The following is a 20385-nucleotide window of genomic DNA, read 5'->3' as shown; positions in this document are numbered from 1 at the left end:
ACCGACATTTCGTTATTTAATTTGTCCTGGTTTAGAGATGATAATGATTCTGATAATACCTTATCAGCACCTCTAAGGTTTGTTCCATTATCACTCCAAATAGTTAGCGGGTAACCGCGCCTAGCAATAAAACGTCTGATTGCTAGTATGGCGGAATCCGTAGTCAGGGAATCCGCGATTTCAATATGCACGGCTCTTGTTGATAAACATGTAAACAAAACACCGTACCGTTTTTCATTTCTGCGCCCTATTGTAACTATCATGGGACCAAAGTAATCCATGCCTGTGTGTGTAAAAGGACGTATATGATGTTGTAACCTTTCCATAGGTAAACATCCCATTAGAGGTGCCTGTGGTTGGGCTCTCTTATTTTTGCAAGTTTGACATAAATATTTAATTTTTCTAATAGACTGACGCGCATTAAGTATCCAATACTTTTGTCTTATTGCATTTAAGACGTGTTCAACTCCACCGTGGCTAGACATCTCGTGAAACTGTGTAATTAATAATTGAGCTAACTTATCTTTATTGTCGAGAATTATCGGGAAGACTGTACTTAATTGTACGTCTTCAATCGCCGCAATTCTACCCTGTATGCGTATTATTCCATTTACATCTAAATACGCACTTAATTGTCTTAATCTACTATCTTTTGGCAATCTTTCGTTTTTGGATAAAATTATAATTTCTCTATGAAACGTTCTTTTCTGAGACTCTTTTATAAGAAAATGTTCTGCTGAAGTTAAGTCATCAGCAGTAAGAGAATTATTTTCTGCTTGTTTGCCTCTACATTTGTTAATGAATTTAAAAACGTACGCTGTAGCTCTTAATAATCTTGAATATTTGGAGAATTTATTTAAGTCTATGAAACATGCCGCCGATGTGGTGAGTAAGATAGCCGATGGTTTTAACTCTAATAGTTCTTTGTTTATGCTATCACACTGTTTAGCCAAATTCTCTTGCGGCCATACTTCTGGAGGTGATTTTAGGAATTCGGGACCAGAAAACCATCGTCCCTCTAATCCTAAATCTGTCATTCTAGTATCTCTGGTAGCCTCATCTGCTATATTATCTTTAGTTGGAAGCCACCGCCAGCATTCTGAACCAACTGTTTCATCCAACTCACCTAGCCTATGCGCAACAAAAGGCTTAAAATTTCTTGAATCAGATTTTAACCAGCACATTACGGTTTTTGAATCTGTCCAAAAATGTTTCGAGTTAAAGGTGAGCGTGTGTTCACCGATTATACATTTATATAATCTACTACCTAAAAGGGCTGCTTGCAATTCTAAGCGCGGAATTGACATCGGCTTGATTGGGGCTACGCGGGTTTTGCTAGCAATAAAATTTACGAAGACCTGACCATTAGCATTTTGAACACGACTATAAGCTACACAACACATTGCCTTTTCGCTCGCATCACAGAAAATATGAAGTTGTCTGTCTACGGCGTTTTCACCATCGCATAAAATCTCGTAATACCTAGGAATTTTAACTTTACTTATTGACCTTAAGGCTTCCAACCACTGAAGCCATTCATTAAAATTACGATCATTTAATTTCTTATCCCAGTCAGTACCCGACCTCCATACATTTTGCAGTAGTATTTTAGACCGAACTGTCAGGGGTGCTAAAAACCCGGGCGGATCGAATATTGTCATAATGACTTTCAACATCTGCCTTTTCGTGGGTCTTTGCTTCCCAGAAATAATATCCCCGGGAATTTTTTTGAAGCTTAGATCGAATGACAATGTGTCTGAATTTGGATCCCATTGCAAACCTAATGTTCTCTGTATGTTTTCCTCACCTTGTTCGAAACAAACAACATTCTTCGACCTGTGGGCTACGGGAATGTTTTCTAGCGCCTCTGGCGCGTTACTTGCCCAGCCGGTGATATTAAACCCGCCTTGAGCATGTATGTATGTAATATCTTGTATTAATTTCTTCGCACTTTCTACTGAATTTACACTATCTAAATAGTCGTCCATGTAATGTTTTGTTTTTATTGCTTCGACGGCCTGGGGAAACTGAGATAAAAATTGATCCGCGTTTTTATTTTTTACGAATTGCGCCGAACAAGGTGATGATTTTGCGCCAAAAATCATTGAATTCATAGCGTATACAGACGGGGCTACCTTACGATCTTTTCCTCTCCATAAAAACAACTGAAACGGTGTATCTTCATCAATAATTTTAATTTGTAAAAACATTTCTTGGATATCGGCGGTAAATGCAATTTTATTTTGCCTAAATTTAAAAAGCATTCCTAGCAGAGAATTATATAGATCGGGCCCGGTTAAAAGCCTATCATTCAAAGAAATTCCCTTTGATTTTGCCGCCGCATCAAATACAACCCGCAGCTTTCCTGGCTTATTTGGGTTGTAAACAGCAAAATGTGGTAAATAAAATTTATCCGAGCTATCCGGATACCTACCACTGAAATTGAATTTTTTTGCATATCCTTTATCTAAATAATGTTGTATTTTGTTGCAGTAGGCTTCCGCAAATTCAGGGTCTTTGTCCATTCTCTTTTCTAAAGTTTTTAATCTATTTTCCGCAACCTGAAGACTATCAGGAAAATATCTTTCTTCTTCCTTCCACAGCAAACCCGTCTCCCAATGACACCCCTGACTAGCGCGTTTTGTGGTACTTTCTAACAGGGAATATGCACGTTTATCATCTTTGCATATTTTCGGGCTCACTACTCCCATCTCGTCTATCTTAAAACTCTCTTTGATAATTTCATGCAATTCGCTATTTTCGTTTTCCTGAACATGAAAATTGAATTCCACACTATTTCCCGTTTTATTTGAAATATGGCCGAGCGCGACCCAACCAAGCTTTGTATAAGATAATGATACTTTATTTTTATCTCCCTGAACTATTTTTCTGGAAATAATAATTAATTCCCAGTTGTTTTGCCCAATTAACATTTGGGGTTTTACATTCCTATCAAAGCGAGGAGCGTTCTTTAAGTGTTTATTACTCGCAATGTAAGAATTAGATAGCGCCATTTGAGCTGGTATCTTTAAATCCCGAACGGTTCGAGCACTAGCTATGTACGATTCTACTTCGTTTTTACCTTTTATTTTTACATTTATTGACATAGAATCCGCGTTGTTGGAGCTCATTTCATTGACTCCATGCAATGAGAGGTCACTAACTGGTCCAGACAAACCGATTTGTTTGGCTACTTCTTGGTCTAACAATGTGACGGTTGACCCATCGTCTAATAGCGCATGAATATCTCGGCTTCCGAGTGGCCCGTATACCGTAATCGGAATAATTTTTAAAAGTACTTGATTACTTTCCCACGTGTTTGTGACAACTTCATCGGTTTCCACCCGATTGTGATTAACCAATAAATCATGAAATTTTTTGTTTGGTGATTTTAAATTTACTTTACAATTAAAACGGGAATGTCCGTACCCTAAGCACTTATAACAAACATTATTATATTTAGCAATTTCCCATCTTTGCGTTATTGGGACATTTTTAAATTTCTCACATTGCCAAATCTGGTGTTCTCCTTTGCAAACACAGCACGGTGGTTTTCCATTATTAGTGGTGTGATAAAGGAATTTTTTTGACGTATCGTACGAACGTTCGAAATGATTATTTTTGGATGCATAAGGCCTATTAAAATTTTGTTTATTTTGATGTTGATTAGCTTGCCGTGGATGATAATTATTACTATACTGCTTGAAATGGTTATTGGAAGCGAATTTAGTTTCGTTACTGATTTTAGAATTAAAACTTATTCCTGAGTCACGTGAATTAATGACGATTTCTTCCAGCCAAAGTGATAAATAGCAGAGTATTGGCTGTGTTGTGTTCCGCCTATCTTTGTCTGTAAGCCACAACGTTCGTAGTGTACTAGGCAGTTTACCGATTAATGTCGACAACAAATCTGGATTGTGCAAATGTCCGATATTTTTAAATGATTTTAACATAGAAATTAAATTTTTTACTTTACAAGAAAATCGAATTATGGCGTCTGAACTGGTATTCTCATCTAATTTACTTAAATTTCGGATCTCACCAATAGTTTTTTGTATGATGTGATCCGTGTTGCCAAAAATATTTTCTAACGTATTTATTATTTCCTTGACATTGCAAGGAGATAATAGAAGGGAAGAAACCGCGTCACGCGCCTCTCCTTTTAACGCTTTTTGTAATCTATATAAATTTTCGCTGTCAGATACTTTTAAGAAGTCTGTGGTATGATGGTATATTGATTTGAATGCAATCCATTCAATTGGATTGCCGTTAAATGTGGGAAGATCATTAACTTTGGGCCTGGTATTATATAAAGACATTGCCTTACCAATTGATTCCGCGAGACGGTCTTCAGTTATAGCAGGTGTTGGTCCCTGGAATCGGCCCTGCGACTCTGGCCACTGTTGCCCGTCGCGTTGCTCTGCTAAGTTGAATGGCTGCTCTGATGTAGGCAGCTCCCAGTAGCTACTGCTTGGCTGCTGAGGCTGCGTCGACTGCAGCTGAAGAGATTGCCCTACCGAGGGCTGCTGATGCGATGTTCCTCTGGGTGGGAGTAGCTCGTACCGCCCGCCCTGCTGCTGCTGCTCCAACCGCTGTCCCAAGTGCAGCGGAAGAGTCTGCTCTGCCCGAGGCTCCAATTGCGATGGGAGAGTCTGCCCTGCCAAGGGCTGCTGCTCTGAGGATCCTTTTGGTGGGAGTGATGTGTACCGCCCACCCTTGTTCTGCTCCAACCGCTGTTCCAATTGCAGCGGATGAGCTTGTTCTACCCGAGACTCCATTTGCGACGGGAGAGTCTGCCCTGCCAAGGGCTGTTGCTGTGCAGTTCTTGTGGGCGGTTGTAGTGATGACCGCCCATCATGGAGCAGTTCCTGTTGCTGCTCCATTTGATCTCGAAGAGGCTGTTCATCGTGATTTCCAAGTTCTGATGATGAACTGTGATGTGACTGGTCCACCCAGTCATTGACTCTATCCTCGAGAGTCCGTTGCGAAGTCCTTGATGCAGCTTCTAAAACGAGCGCCGCATGTTGCTCCTCTGCTTCCAAGACTGACATTGCTGCAGCCATCTTTGCTTCGGCAGCCTTTGCTTCAGCCATCTCCGTAAGTAGGCGGGCCTTTTGTCTCGTGATGTGCACCTTGGTTGCTGAAGCTTTTATTTGAGCCTCCATCCAGCTGCTGCTGGTTCCCGCCTTGCTGCCGCAGACAGATGACGTCTTTGAGTGCTGTCCCGCTTCCATGATGCTGCTGTTCCCGATGCGGCTCGAAGGACCATATGTTTCTGCTATCGTGGTACGAGAACACGCCGTCAGATGGAATGCAGGAAAACACTTCTTCTTCTTGACATATAAATTTATTAATTCACAATATAATTGCAGAGGATCTTATTTTCCTCTGCTAAAACTTAAACTGAAAGAAATAAAGGTCTAGTTTCCTCTATTCTTCAGTTTTCCCTAGGTTTACATAAACCTAGTAATTATCTCACGACTGACTGCCTAGGTACGCATGTACCTACCAGTTATTTCAACACTCGCTCCTCCGTAGGTACGTCTGTACCTACCCGTTATAGCAATACTCTAATACTGTCCTTTTTCTGGGAGGTATCTGTATTTAAACTAAATTCTGAAGGACGTTTTACAAAAATAAAGATGTTCCACCCGCTCGTTGGCAAACAACATTCTTAACATAAATAAAATGCACTTAACTATTATTAATGATACAGACGTGACTTAAACAATACAAATATTTTAAAGGAATTATTTTAAAGGAGATGAAACTTTATTTGGGGTTTTTATTACTATGGGACAGGGGTGGGAAAGGTATTGGCAAATATTTTTAGGCATAATGGTTTAACTAGGGTCATCATAAACATATAAAGCGAACAGCCCTATTTGAAAGCTGCCGCCGCTTGCAGTAAAATGTCACTAATTCTTAAATCATAAATGATACACAAACAAGACAATATGTTTATAAAAATACCAGGCCAATGAATTGTTTTATTGTAGGGTCGAATCTGCAAATGTGGGAAGCTACACTAGCTTTAAAAATACGAACTGTGAGAATGCGCCTGAAGGCTAAATTTTACTGAGCAATATGTAATGGTCGCATTCTGGAAGATACAATATCCTATTTCCGCCGTTAATGATAATTTTTAAGAACATTTATTATAGAGCTTAAAGTGGCCCAAATTAAGTTTTAACATCGCAAAAACTAAAAAGATATATATTTCCACTCAGAACATTAGAACGTCAAAAGACGTAAATATGATAATAGCGGTCAAGACATTAGAACGTCTTTTCACGTAAACGCGCGAGATTTTACAAAAATCGATTTATTTCCATCACTAGTATACGGATTGCCATGATTTAAAAAACAGAGTATCGATAATGAATAACGCTACGCGTCTGTATTCAAGAATATCTATGGAATGTAGAGGTGCATTATCTAAGTCGATTGGATCTGTCATCTTGTTCGTTCATAATTTATTGCGTTTCTAAATAATTTATTAAAAATATTTTAGTTTGGACGGTTAATATTTTGAGGTGACTAATAGTTTTTAATTATATTTCTTCAATATATAAAGTGTTATTTCTTTATGATACTCAGAAAAAAGTACATTTTTCACAGCTTTGAAATAATGGTCAGCGATTTTTACATATTTTTGACGTTTTCAGAAAATGTATATTTAGAAACGCAAATATTTACGTATAACAAAACAATACGATAGTGAATTTCATAATCTTTCCAAAACATTTTTTAGAATGAGGCTACATTTCCCAAAACGTGAGTTATGAAGCTTTTAACAAAACTCGTGAATAACACAAAAATTTTCACGTTTTGACAGTTCGCAAAGGAACACAAAGTAAATAAAAGTCTTTGTTTGAGAGGTTAATATCAAAACACAATCGAGACAAAAATTGCTACTCAAAATCAGTAGAAAACTCAACAATATAAAATGATGTAGTTATTTCAACCAAACAGGACCTTTTAATGTGATGGTGTTGTATTCAATTGTATACAATTGTATACAATGTTGTATACAATTTTATACTTATTATCTTATGATAAAGTTGATCTATGTAAGGTTTTAAATGTTTTTCAGTAAAGTTCTTTACTAGACAGAATTTTTATTTACACGATAACCGGATAGTACCTACCTACGACTGTTAAGATTTATTATAATACATCTATGCGTATTACTCAGTGGCCTAATAACCTAATAAAGTCTACGAACAAGAATAATCTATGGACATCAGTGACAGTTGATTCGTCTGTGGTGGAGGGTACTAAGTTGAGGTATGTTCTTATTATTTATATTCCTTGCATTACGACAACAAACTATAGTTAATATTAATCAATAATGACTCCATAAAATACGTATTAATTTTAATTTAATTTAAAGGTACACTTCGTTCATCATGGTGTGCTGCTTTGGCAAGAAATTGCTTCTGAGCGTTAGAAGTATACACTGCAACCGAAGAGCTGGCCTATCTTCTAACCAAACATATTACAATACTTATGGCAGAAGACAGCAATGGCCAGTAGTCTCCATAAATGCCAGAAACGTCCATGTTTCTGCCACGCGCAACGCAGTATTGCTGACGCCCAGCGATGTGAGTGTATTTTATTGCTGACTTGACATTTTAAAAATTCGTTGGTTGGTCGTTGGCAACTCCTCCACGTATAAAATAGCCTTTTTCACAGCTACGCAAAATGAGTACATCATTATAATATGGATGCATGGAATGTAATTGTAAAGTTATTTTTTTATGGTTGGCTCGTTATGTCCGTGTTGATGCTTATTGATGATCATTGATGCTTTATTACCAAAACGTTCCGAGTTCCGACATAAATTGACTTCCCATGCTGTGGTTCCACACCCTTATTTCATTGGTTGCCCGCAGTGTCCATGTTTTTGATGTCCAGTTTTTTCAGTTTGTCCAGTCCCCGGCGTTGCCCGGCTTTACACAGAGTTTTTAGAAATCAGATGAAGAGAGTAATTTTCCTCTTATTTAATATGTCAAGAGCTCAAAATTTTATCAAGAAATAGCAAAATTCCGCTTTAAGGAGTGGATTAAATTGATTGAGGATGGTTATAATATTTGTGAATAATTTCATCAATCTCGGAATAAAAAACTATGAATGAAGCGACGCTGCCTGCCCGCCACGGACACTTTATTTATGTAGATAGATATTAATACACTTCTGGCGGGAAAAGTAATTCTACCTTTTACGCCAGTCTTATTTCAACGGCAGGAAAGGTAAAATACAAATATACGAATATTGTACACCAATCTCTTCTTAAAGGTCCCAAGTATAAATGCATCAATTAAAAATCATATTACAAGTTATCCTTTTCTACTTACCTTCTTGTATTATATTCGGTATGTCCTCATAGTCACTCCAATGGAGTTCTAATGGTTAACCTCACTTCTTTGTGATCCTTCATACCTGTTGAACATTTTCATTTGTAAGTTAGCTCAATAAAACTACACTACTAAGGTGCTATTATTGGCATTAGCCCTCACACATGCTTTTAATCCACGGTTGCAGAAAACTGCTTCACAACTCCCGGTTCCATGCTAACTCAACACAGTGACATTTCAACACACTTTTAAAAAGTGATATAAAGTCATTAGAAACGATGAAATTTTTTTTTAACCTAACCTAACCTACTTAACCCAGTTAATAAAGTTTTTGTTTCATCACTTTCCATGACTTTATATAACTTTTTAAAGATGTGATGAATTATCATTGTGATGATTTATCCGGTCACCCAACTCCCAGTGTCAACACTCTTGTCAGTTTCCATACAAAATAACAGTGAAAATTTTTGCACCAACTGAAAGAATCCTAATCTTGTTCCGCTCACGCATTTTTGTGTGGATATAAATTGTGCAATTAACTAATTTAATGTGAACTAATATTATTTTTATTGTTTCTGTTCAATAGGTGAGCACTATATTAAGAGAAAATGAATTCAGTAAGGAATTTACTTCCGGATCCGTCAAGGCATACGAATCCAATCAATTGGCATCTAATCATCCCATTGAAGACACAAGATGTGAAGCCCAGTGCCAATTAACAACAGGTATATAATTACCCAACGCATTCAGCATATGATCTGATTTTGAATACACTATTAGCCTTTGCGATTCCAAAAGTTATCCTGCTATGTAATATAGAACAATGCGTCGTATGCTGGGTCAAAATTTGCTGTAGCAAAACCTGAGCCGCGGGATGCCGTAAATTATAATTGAAATATAATGTTTTTTTAACATGGAATTAACGGTGTGAGCCATTATGAACAATTATTGTCTGTTATGATGTAAATTATTATAGAATTGTTAAAAATGGCTGGATAAAAGCCTACTGCAAATCTTGACCCTAGTCAGCGTCTCCTACCATCAAAGTGTATATTGATTGGTCTTTTTATCACTTTACAACGAACCCATCAACTGAAATCCATTACATACTTATCTTTCGTTCAAAGGATTGATTTGATTGCTAAAGTTGCGTCTTGGATATTTTATAATACCAACATAAAGTTGACAATCTAAAAATATGTAACATAAATGGAGCTGATTATTTTTATTATCATTATTTAAGTCTGTCAAAGTAAATTGCTTAAACACAGTGATAAATATGTAGAAATCATTAGTTACCGAATTCCTTCCTCATTCCTGCGAAACCTTTCCCTGCGTACTTAAAGTGAACATTCTTTAAATGCGCTTGTTTAATTATAGTTGTTAATTAACTTTCGCTAGATTTGCAGATATCTAGATTTCATCATCATTGTTACATCTCAGGGTGGGATTTGACTTCCTCCACAATGTTCTCCACTGCCTCTGATCCACTCGCCATTCATCTCCAATCCTCAGTTCTTACCATACTGCTTCAATCCTCTTCCATGCCGTCCCTTCACCTCTTCCTCATTCTGTCTCTGAAACACTTATACTGGGGCGTCTTCAAGGTTGTGATTTTTGATGTCTTGTTTTTTTTTTTTTTTTTTTATTTTTTTTATTTTAGCGACTATATAAAATAATTGTTACATACAAAATATAATGGTGAAATTAAGTATAAAATATTGTATTTCTTAGTCCTCCTCACTAGGGGGTCCTGTGCCAAGGCGGACTAAAGTTATTTAAATATGGTTTATTTGTCTTCTATGTCGTTTTTAGTGTCTTCTATGTCGTTTTTAGTGTCTTCTATATCGTTTTTAGTGTTTTCATTAGGGTTTTTTCATTGACCTCTTTCAGCCATATTTTTATTAATGATTTGTATTCATTAGGATTTTTTATTAGTTTTATGTCTTGGGGAAGGATGTTATGGAGTTTTGTTGCAAAGTATGTATAGTTTCTTTGTCCGAATGTGGTTTTATAACTTGGAATATTTTTTATATCATTTTTGTTCGATCTAGTGTTATGCATACACAGTCTAGTAGAGGATTTGTTATTTTTGAAGAGCTTCAATAATATATTTTTGGCATATATTTGCTGTACATTTGGTACGTCAAAGGAATTGAATATTTAAATTGAAGGCATTCTAATTGGTACTTTCAATATGGTCTTTATGATTCCTTTTTGAATCGTATTCAGGTTGTGTAGGTACGTATGTGTAGCAGATCCCCATCCTATGATTCCATATTCAATTCGAGAATGACATAATGCGTAGTAGACCTTTTTCATATCCTTTATTATTGTTATACGGCATTCTTTTAAAATATCCAGCCCCTCGCAGTCATGATTTTTGACATCATATCATTTAGCATTCTTTCAACATGTCCAGCTATAGACATTCAAATTGATAGACCAGCCAATCAAGTCAAATGGAAAAAATCAAGATGCGCGGCGCGGGAAGGCGGTGTGACTGTCTCCTTTTCTGTGATTTGTTAATAAGCATCTGACAGTATACAGGCAACTTGCATTTTGATTATTTAGTCCTTGAAAATAAAATCTGCTTATGAATTACTAGTCCTTTTTACAATGGTGCGCAAATTGCTTGCTGCGTAATAAACTTAACTACAAATCCCACATCGGGTAAACAGACGTTCAAGTTTGTTTCCCAAATTGAGTATTTTGTTACACTATTTAGACAATTTTACAAATATAGTATAATTTACCAACCTCACTCATTTTTAGCTTCGCTACACCAGGTGGTTCGGTTAAAAATGAAAAGTTAAATCCTGCGCAGAAAAGTCCCACAATGGACTGCACTGCAAAACGTTGCCTTACTTTACTTTTCTGCGCAGGGTCTGGTTATTTCAATGTGCGCTCTTCGGCGGGGTTCCATGATACGAGGGTGGGTCAATAAGTCCTTAGAAAAGCCGACAGGTGGCGCGACTAGTACTGTAAGCGGTTTGTTTTCATGCAGCGGCACTACCGATTCAGTATGCTGCGAAGTTTCAAGCAGATTGGTCGGGTTGTTGTGTGTTTCTCGTACATTTAAAAATTTTTTTTTGCTTGTTTACAAAAATGGAGAAAATTGAGTTTAGAGCTGTTATTAAACATTTTAATATAAAAGGGTTAACAGCAAAGGAAATAAAAAATGAGTTGGATTTAGTTCACGGCACATCTGCTCCTTCACTTGCAACTATTTATAACTGGTTAAATGAATTTAAACGTGGTCGTACATCAACAAAGGATGAACCACGCTCAGGACGTCCTGTAGAGGTGACTACACCAGAAATGATCAATAAAATCCACGATATGGTGTTAAGTGACCGAAGATTAAAGTTGAGTGAGATAATTGAGGTTGCAGGGATCTCAAAAGGAAGCGTCATTTCTATTTTACATGACAAATTGGGCATGAAAAAAATTTCTGCAAGATGGGTGCCGCGTTTGCTCACAGTCGACAATAAACGCAATAGGGTGATGGCCTCTAAAGCCCTGTTGTCGCTCATGCAACGCAATCCGGATGAATTTTTTCGTCGCTTTGTGACTGTAGATGAAACATGGATACACCACTATACTCCCGACGAAAGAACAGTCAAAGCAGTGGATTGCGAAAGGCGAACCATGTCCAAAGAAGGCGAAAACCGTAAAATCAGCTGGTAAGGTTATGGCTACTGTATTTTGGGATGCACGTGGAATTATTTTCGTTGACTATTTGAAAAAAGGAAAAACAATAACAGGGGATTATTATGCATCTTTATTGGACCAGCTAAAAAACAAAATTGAAGAAAAACGGCCTCATTTAAACAGGAAAAAAATCCTCTTTCATCAGGACAATGCCCGTGTTCACACATGTTTACGATCAATGGCTAAAATTGAAGAATTGAAGTTCGAATTGGTCGACCACCCACCGTATTCGCCAGATTTAGCCCCCAGTGACTTTTTCCTTTTCCCAAACTTAAAAAAATGGCTAAGTGGACAACGTTTTTTTTCAAATGAAGAAGTCATCGATCGGACAAATGCTTATTTTGAGGACCTTCCGAAAACTTATTTTTCTGACGGTTTAAAAAAAATTGAGAAACGTCTAACCAAGTGTATTGAGCTCCAAGGAGATTATGTTGAGAAATAAAAAAAAAATACAAAAATACAAACTGTTTTAATGCTTTTTTCTAAGGACTTATTGACCCACCCTCGTAACTCAACACAGTGACAATTCAACACACCTTTAAAAAGTGATATAAAGTCTTTGGAAAAGATGAAAAAAAAATTTAAACCTAACCTACTTAACCCAGTTAATAAAGTTTTTGTTTCATCACTTTCCATGACTTTTTAAAAATTTAATGAATTATCATTTTGATGATTTATCCGGTCACCCTTCGGCGGTCAACCTACGATTGATGTTGTAGTTTAATCAAAGCACTATCAAACCCTCCTGGTACCAAACAAATGATCACATGCTTTGCCTCTAGCTCGTCGAAACGATAACCAGGTTTTATGTTAGGGCAAGCCTATCAATTTGGGTGTTCTAAGTCTGTGTAATTGCTCTCTGTTACAATGGTGTCATGCTTGATTAGATTTCCAAGTTCATGGTACAACATTTTAACTCTGATCTAATTTATAAAATGGGTGAGTGTTTTGAGTTCAAAGACTGCTAATTTAGTTACTTCATTATAGGTTAGGCACTACATCTCACAATCATACTACTCCTCTTGTTTAAGTTTTACATATGTTTATGAGTAGATTGCTCTTTTACTTAATACTTTACATTACATGTATACAAGCATCGCAAGCTTGCAGCAAGTAAGCATGTTTTATACAAACATTGTGTTTAATTTCATAGAATCGACCTGTTCGTAAATGGGTAAAAATCTTTTTTGATGTAATAATTATTAGTCTAATCAGCACACTGGAAACAACCAATGATAACCCCTTTGATCTTTTTTAAAAGGACTGGGCTGTCAAAGGAATTTAAGTAAAACATGGAAGATACTATATGGCTACGGTGCAATCTCTTAATCTCCGAATCAATATTATTATATTATATTGTTGTGAACTTTATGGGATGGTCCAATGCTCTGTAGGGAACCTGCTTGCACAGCTCGGGTGTAAACTGCGAGTCATTAATTTGAAATTTAGACTTCTAGAATTCAATAATTTGTTTTTGTGAAAGCACTATGAAACAATACATGATTATTATAGTAAAAGGTTTTTTTTAATTTTGTGCCTTCTGTAATATAATATGTAAGTACTTACATGAATTTTTCTATTCTATTGTCATGTAGAATGACATTCTACATATAAGGTTTGTCACAGGACTATAAAAAAAACTGGAGCATGAAAACTTCTTATCAACGGATTTTACTGTACATCTTATTGTATCTGCTAAAATGCGAATGTTTTTAATTTCTGTTTTTCAAGGTTTGGTTACTCAGAACCACAGACATTAAAATTAATAGACTTGCCCTAACATGAAATCTGGGTATCGCTTCGACGAGCTGGAGGCAACCGCGTGACCATATTTTTGTCACCAGGAGGGTTCGAAAATGCTTTGAATAAACTATGACATCAGTCGTACATTGACCACCGAAGAGCGCACATTGAAATAACTAGACCATGTGCAGAAAAGTAAAATTCGGTGTCGTTAAGCAAAGGTTTGCATCGCTGTCCATTGTGGAACTTTGACATTGTGGACAGCGTACATTGCTCGACTGCCTTGTTTGCTCTCACGTCCTCTGGATAAAGCTATTTCGGTAGGCTGAGTTCATGAGGACAAATGTTATTTTTCCAGGTCTCTTAGTAGGAATCTTTGATGGCCATGGCGGAGGAGCATGTGCCCAGGTGATTTCAAAGCGCCTCTTCCATTACATTGCTGCCAGTCTACTGCCACCTGACATGCTACACCAATATGTCTCATCCCACGAGCGCCAAGATCTCATCCAGACTTTCAATGACAAAGTAAGAAATATTTCAAATTATAGTGATTTATTTTTGGGGTATTATGCCTTGTTGCCCTGCCTCCTTCTTTGGCCAACTTTTCGGACAGCATTGCAGTGTCCACCATCAGGGCACATCCGTAATGCTGTCCGAAAGGTTGGATAAAGAAAGGAAGGTAGCGCAATACGGCATAATACACAAAAAATAAATCACTATAATACTTTTGGCTGTTAAAATCTCAAATCATATCAATACTTCAAATGTTTATAGGTAATGCGAAAATTACATTCAAATCAATTTATCTATTACATATGTACTATTTTTTTTCAGATGGATATTGTAGAAGATCTGAAACCATTATACAAACAAAGTTTTGAAAAGTTTTTAAACGAGCTTTCAACATTAATAAATGATAAAGATCATTTTGAAATGACTACTGTTTTGGAATCAGCTTTCTTACGATTGGATTCTGATATTTCCAAAGAAGTCACGGATAACTTTGAGCTGACCGGCAAAGTTAATAGAAAGACTTTGTCTGTAGCTGTTTCAGGAGCTTGCGCTTGTGTGGCGCATGTTGACGGGCAACACTTGCACGTGGCCAGTGTCGGAGATTGCAATGCGGTCATAGGGGCGCTCTCCGAAAACAATGACTGGATTGCAAATAAAATCACTGTCGAACATAACTCTGACAATAACAAAGAAGTTCAAAGAATATTGAGTGAGCACCCGCATAGTGAAAAGGATTCTGTGATAAAGTACGACCGGTTACTCGGGCAGTTAGCCCCTCTCAGGTGCCTGGGTGATCTAAGGTACAAATGGTCAAAGGATATCATGAATAAAATAGTTGTTCCTACCCTCGGATCACAAATCGTTCCTCCTGATTATCATACTCCGCCATACCTATCGGCACAGCCTGATGTGTTCCACTACCGACTGACCCCTCGAGATAAGTTTATGGTGATTGCTTCAGACGGCTTATGGGACATGATGTCACCTCACCAAGTGGTGAAACTTGTTGGGGAACACATGATGGGCAAAGTCTTCTTTACACCGCTAAAGTTGCAACAGAAGGATATGCAGTTGGGTGATATTAATGATGTGCTCAAACACCGAAAGGAAGGTCTGAAATCCAAACCAATCGATAAAAATGCTGCCACCCACTTAATAAGACATGCTCTGGGTGGAACAGATTATGGTGTCGAGCATTCAAGACTCTCAGAGATGCTGACCCTTCCGCAAGACATTTCCCGACTCTTTCGAGATGACATTTCTGTAACGGTGATTTACTTTGACACGGAATACCTCAGGTATTGTCCAGCTTAAAGCTGGTACATTGGAAAACTTAGCAGAGGTGTCTCGCTCTCACAAGGGAGATACACGTATTTGGATTTTGATGATGGATAGGGTCGCACTGGTTAACCTACTTCCTGCTGAGTGGACCAAATGATGAAATATGGGATGAGTAGGAACCAGATCAAAACAAAGTCCAAATATTCACAATAAACAGGCTCAGGGCAAATGGATAGTTATTGTATCCGACTATAACTTACCGAGCTTTTTGATGAACAGATGAAACACTGCATTTATGCAATTTGCTGCTTGAGTTATTATCGTCCGGTCTACGTTTTCATTCCACATCAGAAAGTCTGGACTTTCACCACTCCGATGTAACAAAGACTTAAGTTGCAGATTCAGAAAATTTTGTTATATATTTTTACAAAATGTTGTTACAAATGATTCATGCCATACCTCTTAACTGCTTAAAAATATATTATTATTTTAGATTATAGATAGTTGTATGTTTTTGCCACGCTGTCCATTTATAGAGTTCACTGCGATGCTCACTAAGTGTTCAATAATATTTATCTATTTTTATCATTGTGACAGCTGTAAAGCCATGTGAAGATTCAATCAACGCTACAACAACCGTACAAAACATTATAGTAAAATAATTCACTGACTTTGTTCTCACGAGTCGTTTGGTGAATCTCTTGCCTTATGAAATGGACTGGGACAACTGGAACTACTGTGTAAAGTATGTGCATGATATCCGGCAACCCACTCCAACCTGTTATGTATATTTAAAATTTCTCAGAAATATGTGAAACTCAGATACCAAAAGTAGATGTGAACTCCATTTAAGTTATCTAATTACTTACCTTAAGGCCTTAGACACATCACGCTATATTATGCGTGCATAAATTGGGCGTGGCATGTACTCAAATTATGTATTATGTGTTGGGCTGACACACTACGCTATATACTTCCTCAGAAGAGGGGTCAGATCAATTGGGGGACTGGCGCAGAATATCATTTCTTTTTATGGGATCTGTCACCTTTACAGATGACAGCCGGGTAATTACAGCACTCCGTAAATTGTTCTGACATTAATTTCAAATATAGCCTGGCAGCAGATGACGCCACGCCCACACTTATAGCACATCATCTTTTTAGGTGTGACAGGTCTGTATGGGATTGTATGGCGAGCAATTTGGAGTTATATAAAACGCTTTAAACTTATAGCGTAATCTGTCACCCTCTTATATTTTATTTTATTTGTAAATATATTTATGTCACCCCTCTAGATATTATTATGATTGACATTTTTCTGTGCCGTGATGGTATTATAGGCTAATTAACTTGAGGGTCAGTAGCTCTAATTGGTTTCACAATATTTGCATACATGCCCAAATAGTTAAATTGTTGCTATCATTTATTCTAGTCTGTATTTATTTGTGTAGTTTGTATTTTTTATTATATTATTTAATAAAAACTATCTCTGTTGTACATTTAAGTTTTCATTTCCTTCCTCAATCATTTTTTTATGCAATTATGTATTGCATTCAACAAATTAGATGAAAATGTTATAAGGTGTTAGTTATTGTATGTTAAGAATTCATACTTGGATAGACTTATCTATACATGCATACAAATATCCGTGAATAATCCATGGCCCCAACACTACGCCCATTCATATATGTTTTATGAAAAATATACATCGGGAACGCGGGGCAAGGGTTGTTAACCATCTTTTGTTATCGCTTCCTACTTCCTCTCTAAGATCACAAGGTACTATAAATCCCATGCTCCTTCCTTCAGTTAAAATGGTTATTTTTTATCAGGTAGGTACTTTAGAAGACTCTTAAATAAGATTATAATAACATCAACAGTTAGATATCTATTATATGAATCCTATAATTTCTATACCCGCTATATCCGATTTTTTGACAAAATGATCTGAGTATGACATCTTGTTCACATTTTTGCGAGCAACAAGAGGAGCCTAAAATTGAGTTTCAAAACCCTCCTTATCGCGACCAAAAACTATGTTAAAACTGCGAGTGAGAAACCAAATCCGCTATATCATACAGAAAGTTACTATCAAAACCCGCTATATCGGATTCAACGAATCACAAGCAGTTATTTTGCCAAAATACAATATGGCCGCCGCTCTGACGCCACGCTCGTGTGTCAAAATGATCTACGCGTGAGTTTCTAAACCCGCCATGTCGGCTCAGTTGACTTTCAAAATCACGAAGTGAGTATCAAAATCCGCTATATCCATTTTATTTATCGAAATTACTTAATTATTGCTAGACATATATAGAAAAATAAATGCTTTTCGAAATTTTATTACTCCAATTCATTATATAAAAAATTGTAATGCATTTACTTATGTACGCTAGAGATGTGACAGTTTTTTGCGGTTTTATCCAAATCAATGAAAGTTGATATAGCGGGTATAGAGAAATTACACGACTCATATTTCATATTTGATAGCAATAAGAAGAAATCTCTAATATCTTGGTAGTATTATGTGCCACCACAATATATTCATAATCCAAGGGAAATGGCGAGCTACATTTAGTAACTAATTACACCCCATTTCAGTCTCATAACCCACCTAAATTATGAATACCAATAGTCCCACTGATTACGGTTGATAGGGAACAGTTGGAACTCGTGTGCAGTATTCACATAAAAGTGTTAAATATACAAGTTTGACCTAATTTCTAAAAAATGTATGCAGAAAATAGCTTTAATCGGATTATGCAGATTTCTCTGTATTTCATTAAACTACACTCCCCAAGTGAGTTCGACGAAGGCAAAAGAGGGGTGCAGTGATTTAATTGACAGTTTATCGTCGTAGCCCTGAACTAATTAGAAGGATTGAACAACTTAAACTGCAAAGGTTGAACATACGTTTCAAAACCTCATTCACAATAACATAATTTTCCTTTATAATCACCGTGAAGTTCTTGCCCACCTACCAATAATGCTAATTTAATATGAATTATAATTTGTACTTGATGAAAAATTATTATCATATTATTTGGTTAATTTTGGAACACTAACATTTTACATAAGTACCCAAGTATATTTATTTATAGATTGAGATATTTATCAAGGAAAAATAAGCCTTCTCTTCAAGCAGTAAGAAACAAATCAACAAAACAAACAAAAGTAGTTGACAAAGAAAAAGTTTAAGAAAAGAAAGAAAAAAAATCCTCATAAGCAATGCCCAGTGCATTAAAATAATTATTATAGTGATTATTAATATTGAAAGATAAGTTTGATCGTAGCTAACAATTGAAATATTATTATTGTCACGGTAATTCTAATTAATATTGCTTTTTTGGTATAACTACTAACCCCGAGAATTTTTAATGAAACTCATTTTTTAAAATTTTATTTTTTACTATGTAGACAGTGCCTAACTCGCATTTCCGTTAAGGAAATAAAAAATATTTTAGAATTCCGCTTAATAATATTTCATTTTTACTGCTCATACGATTAGTTTATTCATTTTTAAATTTACAAAGAGATTTCCAGAAAAAACGATATCGAAAACAAATAAAATAATTTAGGAAGTTGTAAATCTGTTTTCACTTTGACTTCCACATGAATAAGTATAAGTAAAATGTCAGTGTAAGATGTTTTCTGAGGAATTTTCCCTAGATCGGAGGAATTAAAAAATTTTGATCGTTGAAAAGTAGCATGTTTTAAATAAATATATATATACACGATAATTAATAATATTTCCTACAAACTAATATTGATTTTTTTAAATATAATATATTTACTGAAGCAGTTAGCACAGACAATAATTTCTCAACAATTGCGTTTTCAAACTCGAATTGTTTTTCCCTAATTGGGGTCTCAAAATTTCATTTGTTTTTGTCGCCCTTTATGTCATGTTTTCTTTGTCTTCTACAAAAAATAAATATTATTCGTAAAAGCAGTATTTATTTTTAAAAGGTTCAGACTTTTCTGAAGGCTCTAGTAAACAAGTTTATTTTTAGGAAAAATTCTTGCCGGCAAGGTATTTTCATCAATATTGCCGCGCCAAATATATTTTTTTAACCCGGTGCTATAGTCACATCTTTTTGTATTATCGAACGAGTCGTTCAGAACTGGATCAGAATTAACCCATGGAATGAGCGACCCGTTATCTAAATAAGTTAGACAATACATTTGACATATTATTATTTCAAAACTTTGGTGATTTTACAAGATTTTTGACTAACGGTACTTTTACAACCAATTAGGTGTCAATACAACTTATACAACCTTCAATGTTGCAATATTATGTACATGAATATATACGTGCGTCTCTGGTCGCTACCTCAAATTTCGAAATTTTCTAAAATTTTTTATTTATTTACTAATAATTAAGTACTAATTTTAAATTAACACAATTGCAAAAACCATTACATAAACATTAAAACAATCTCATTTCTGCATTTCACGGTATCATCAACAAATCTCGACAAAAAAATATAATTCAAAAATAAACTTACAATTATATTTTTTTACACAAAACATATTATAATACGTAACCAATGTTATTCTCAAGTTTATACTAGTTTGGTGGAGTTATTAAATGGTTACATTGCGGCAATCGTGACAGGAAATTACCACACATCATGGCAAAACGAATTTGGGTTAAAATTTTGTTCCTTCTGGGAAGGAATTTATTTTTTGGGCATTACAACACTGCATCACAAACCAACTCCACCTCATTAAGCTTCGTCCAGACTTCGCAAGGCATGCTATAAATGAA

The 20385-nt window shown here is 36.0% G+C and overlaps 1 protein-coding gene across 1 annotated transcript; it reads left to right on the top strand.

Moving 5' to 3' along the window:
- The first annotated feature begins 6615 nt into the window (after nucleotides 1–6615).
- Pdp (pyruvate dehydrogenase [acetyl-transferring]-phosphatase 1-like protein, mitochondrial) lies at nucleotides 6616–17057 on the top strand. Its single transcript, XM_089646037.1, has 5 exons — nucleotides 6616–7290; nucleotides 7397–7607; nucleotides 8947–9085; nucleotides 14176–14342; nucleotides 14652–17057. Exons 1-5 carry the CDS (start codon nucleotides 7184–7186, stop codon nucleotides 15642–15644), a joined length of 1617 nt encoding a protein of 538 aa, XP_089502163.1. The 5' UTR covers nucleotides 6616–7183; the 3' UTR covers nucleotides 15645–17057.
- Nucleotides 17058–20385: the final 3328 nt, after the last annotated feature.

This window comes from Hesperophylax consimilis, chromosome 23 (assembly GCF_061612785.1).
Source record: "Hesperophylax consimilis isolate HC1 chromosome 23, BYU_Hcon_1.0, whole genome shotgun sequence".
Lineage (NCBI taxonomy): Eukaryota > Metazoa > Arthropoda > Insecta > Trichoptera > Limnephilidae > Hesperophylax > Hesperophylax consimilis.
The sequence above is the reverse complement of the archived record's forward strand: the minus strand, read 5'-3'. Positions and strand labels throughout refer to the sequence as shown.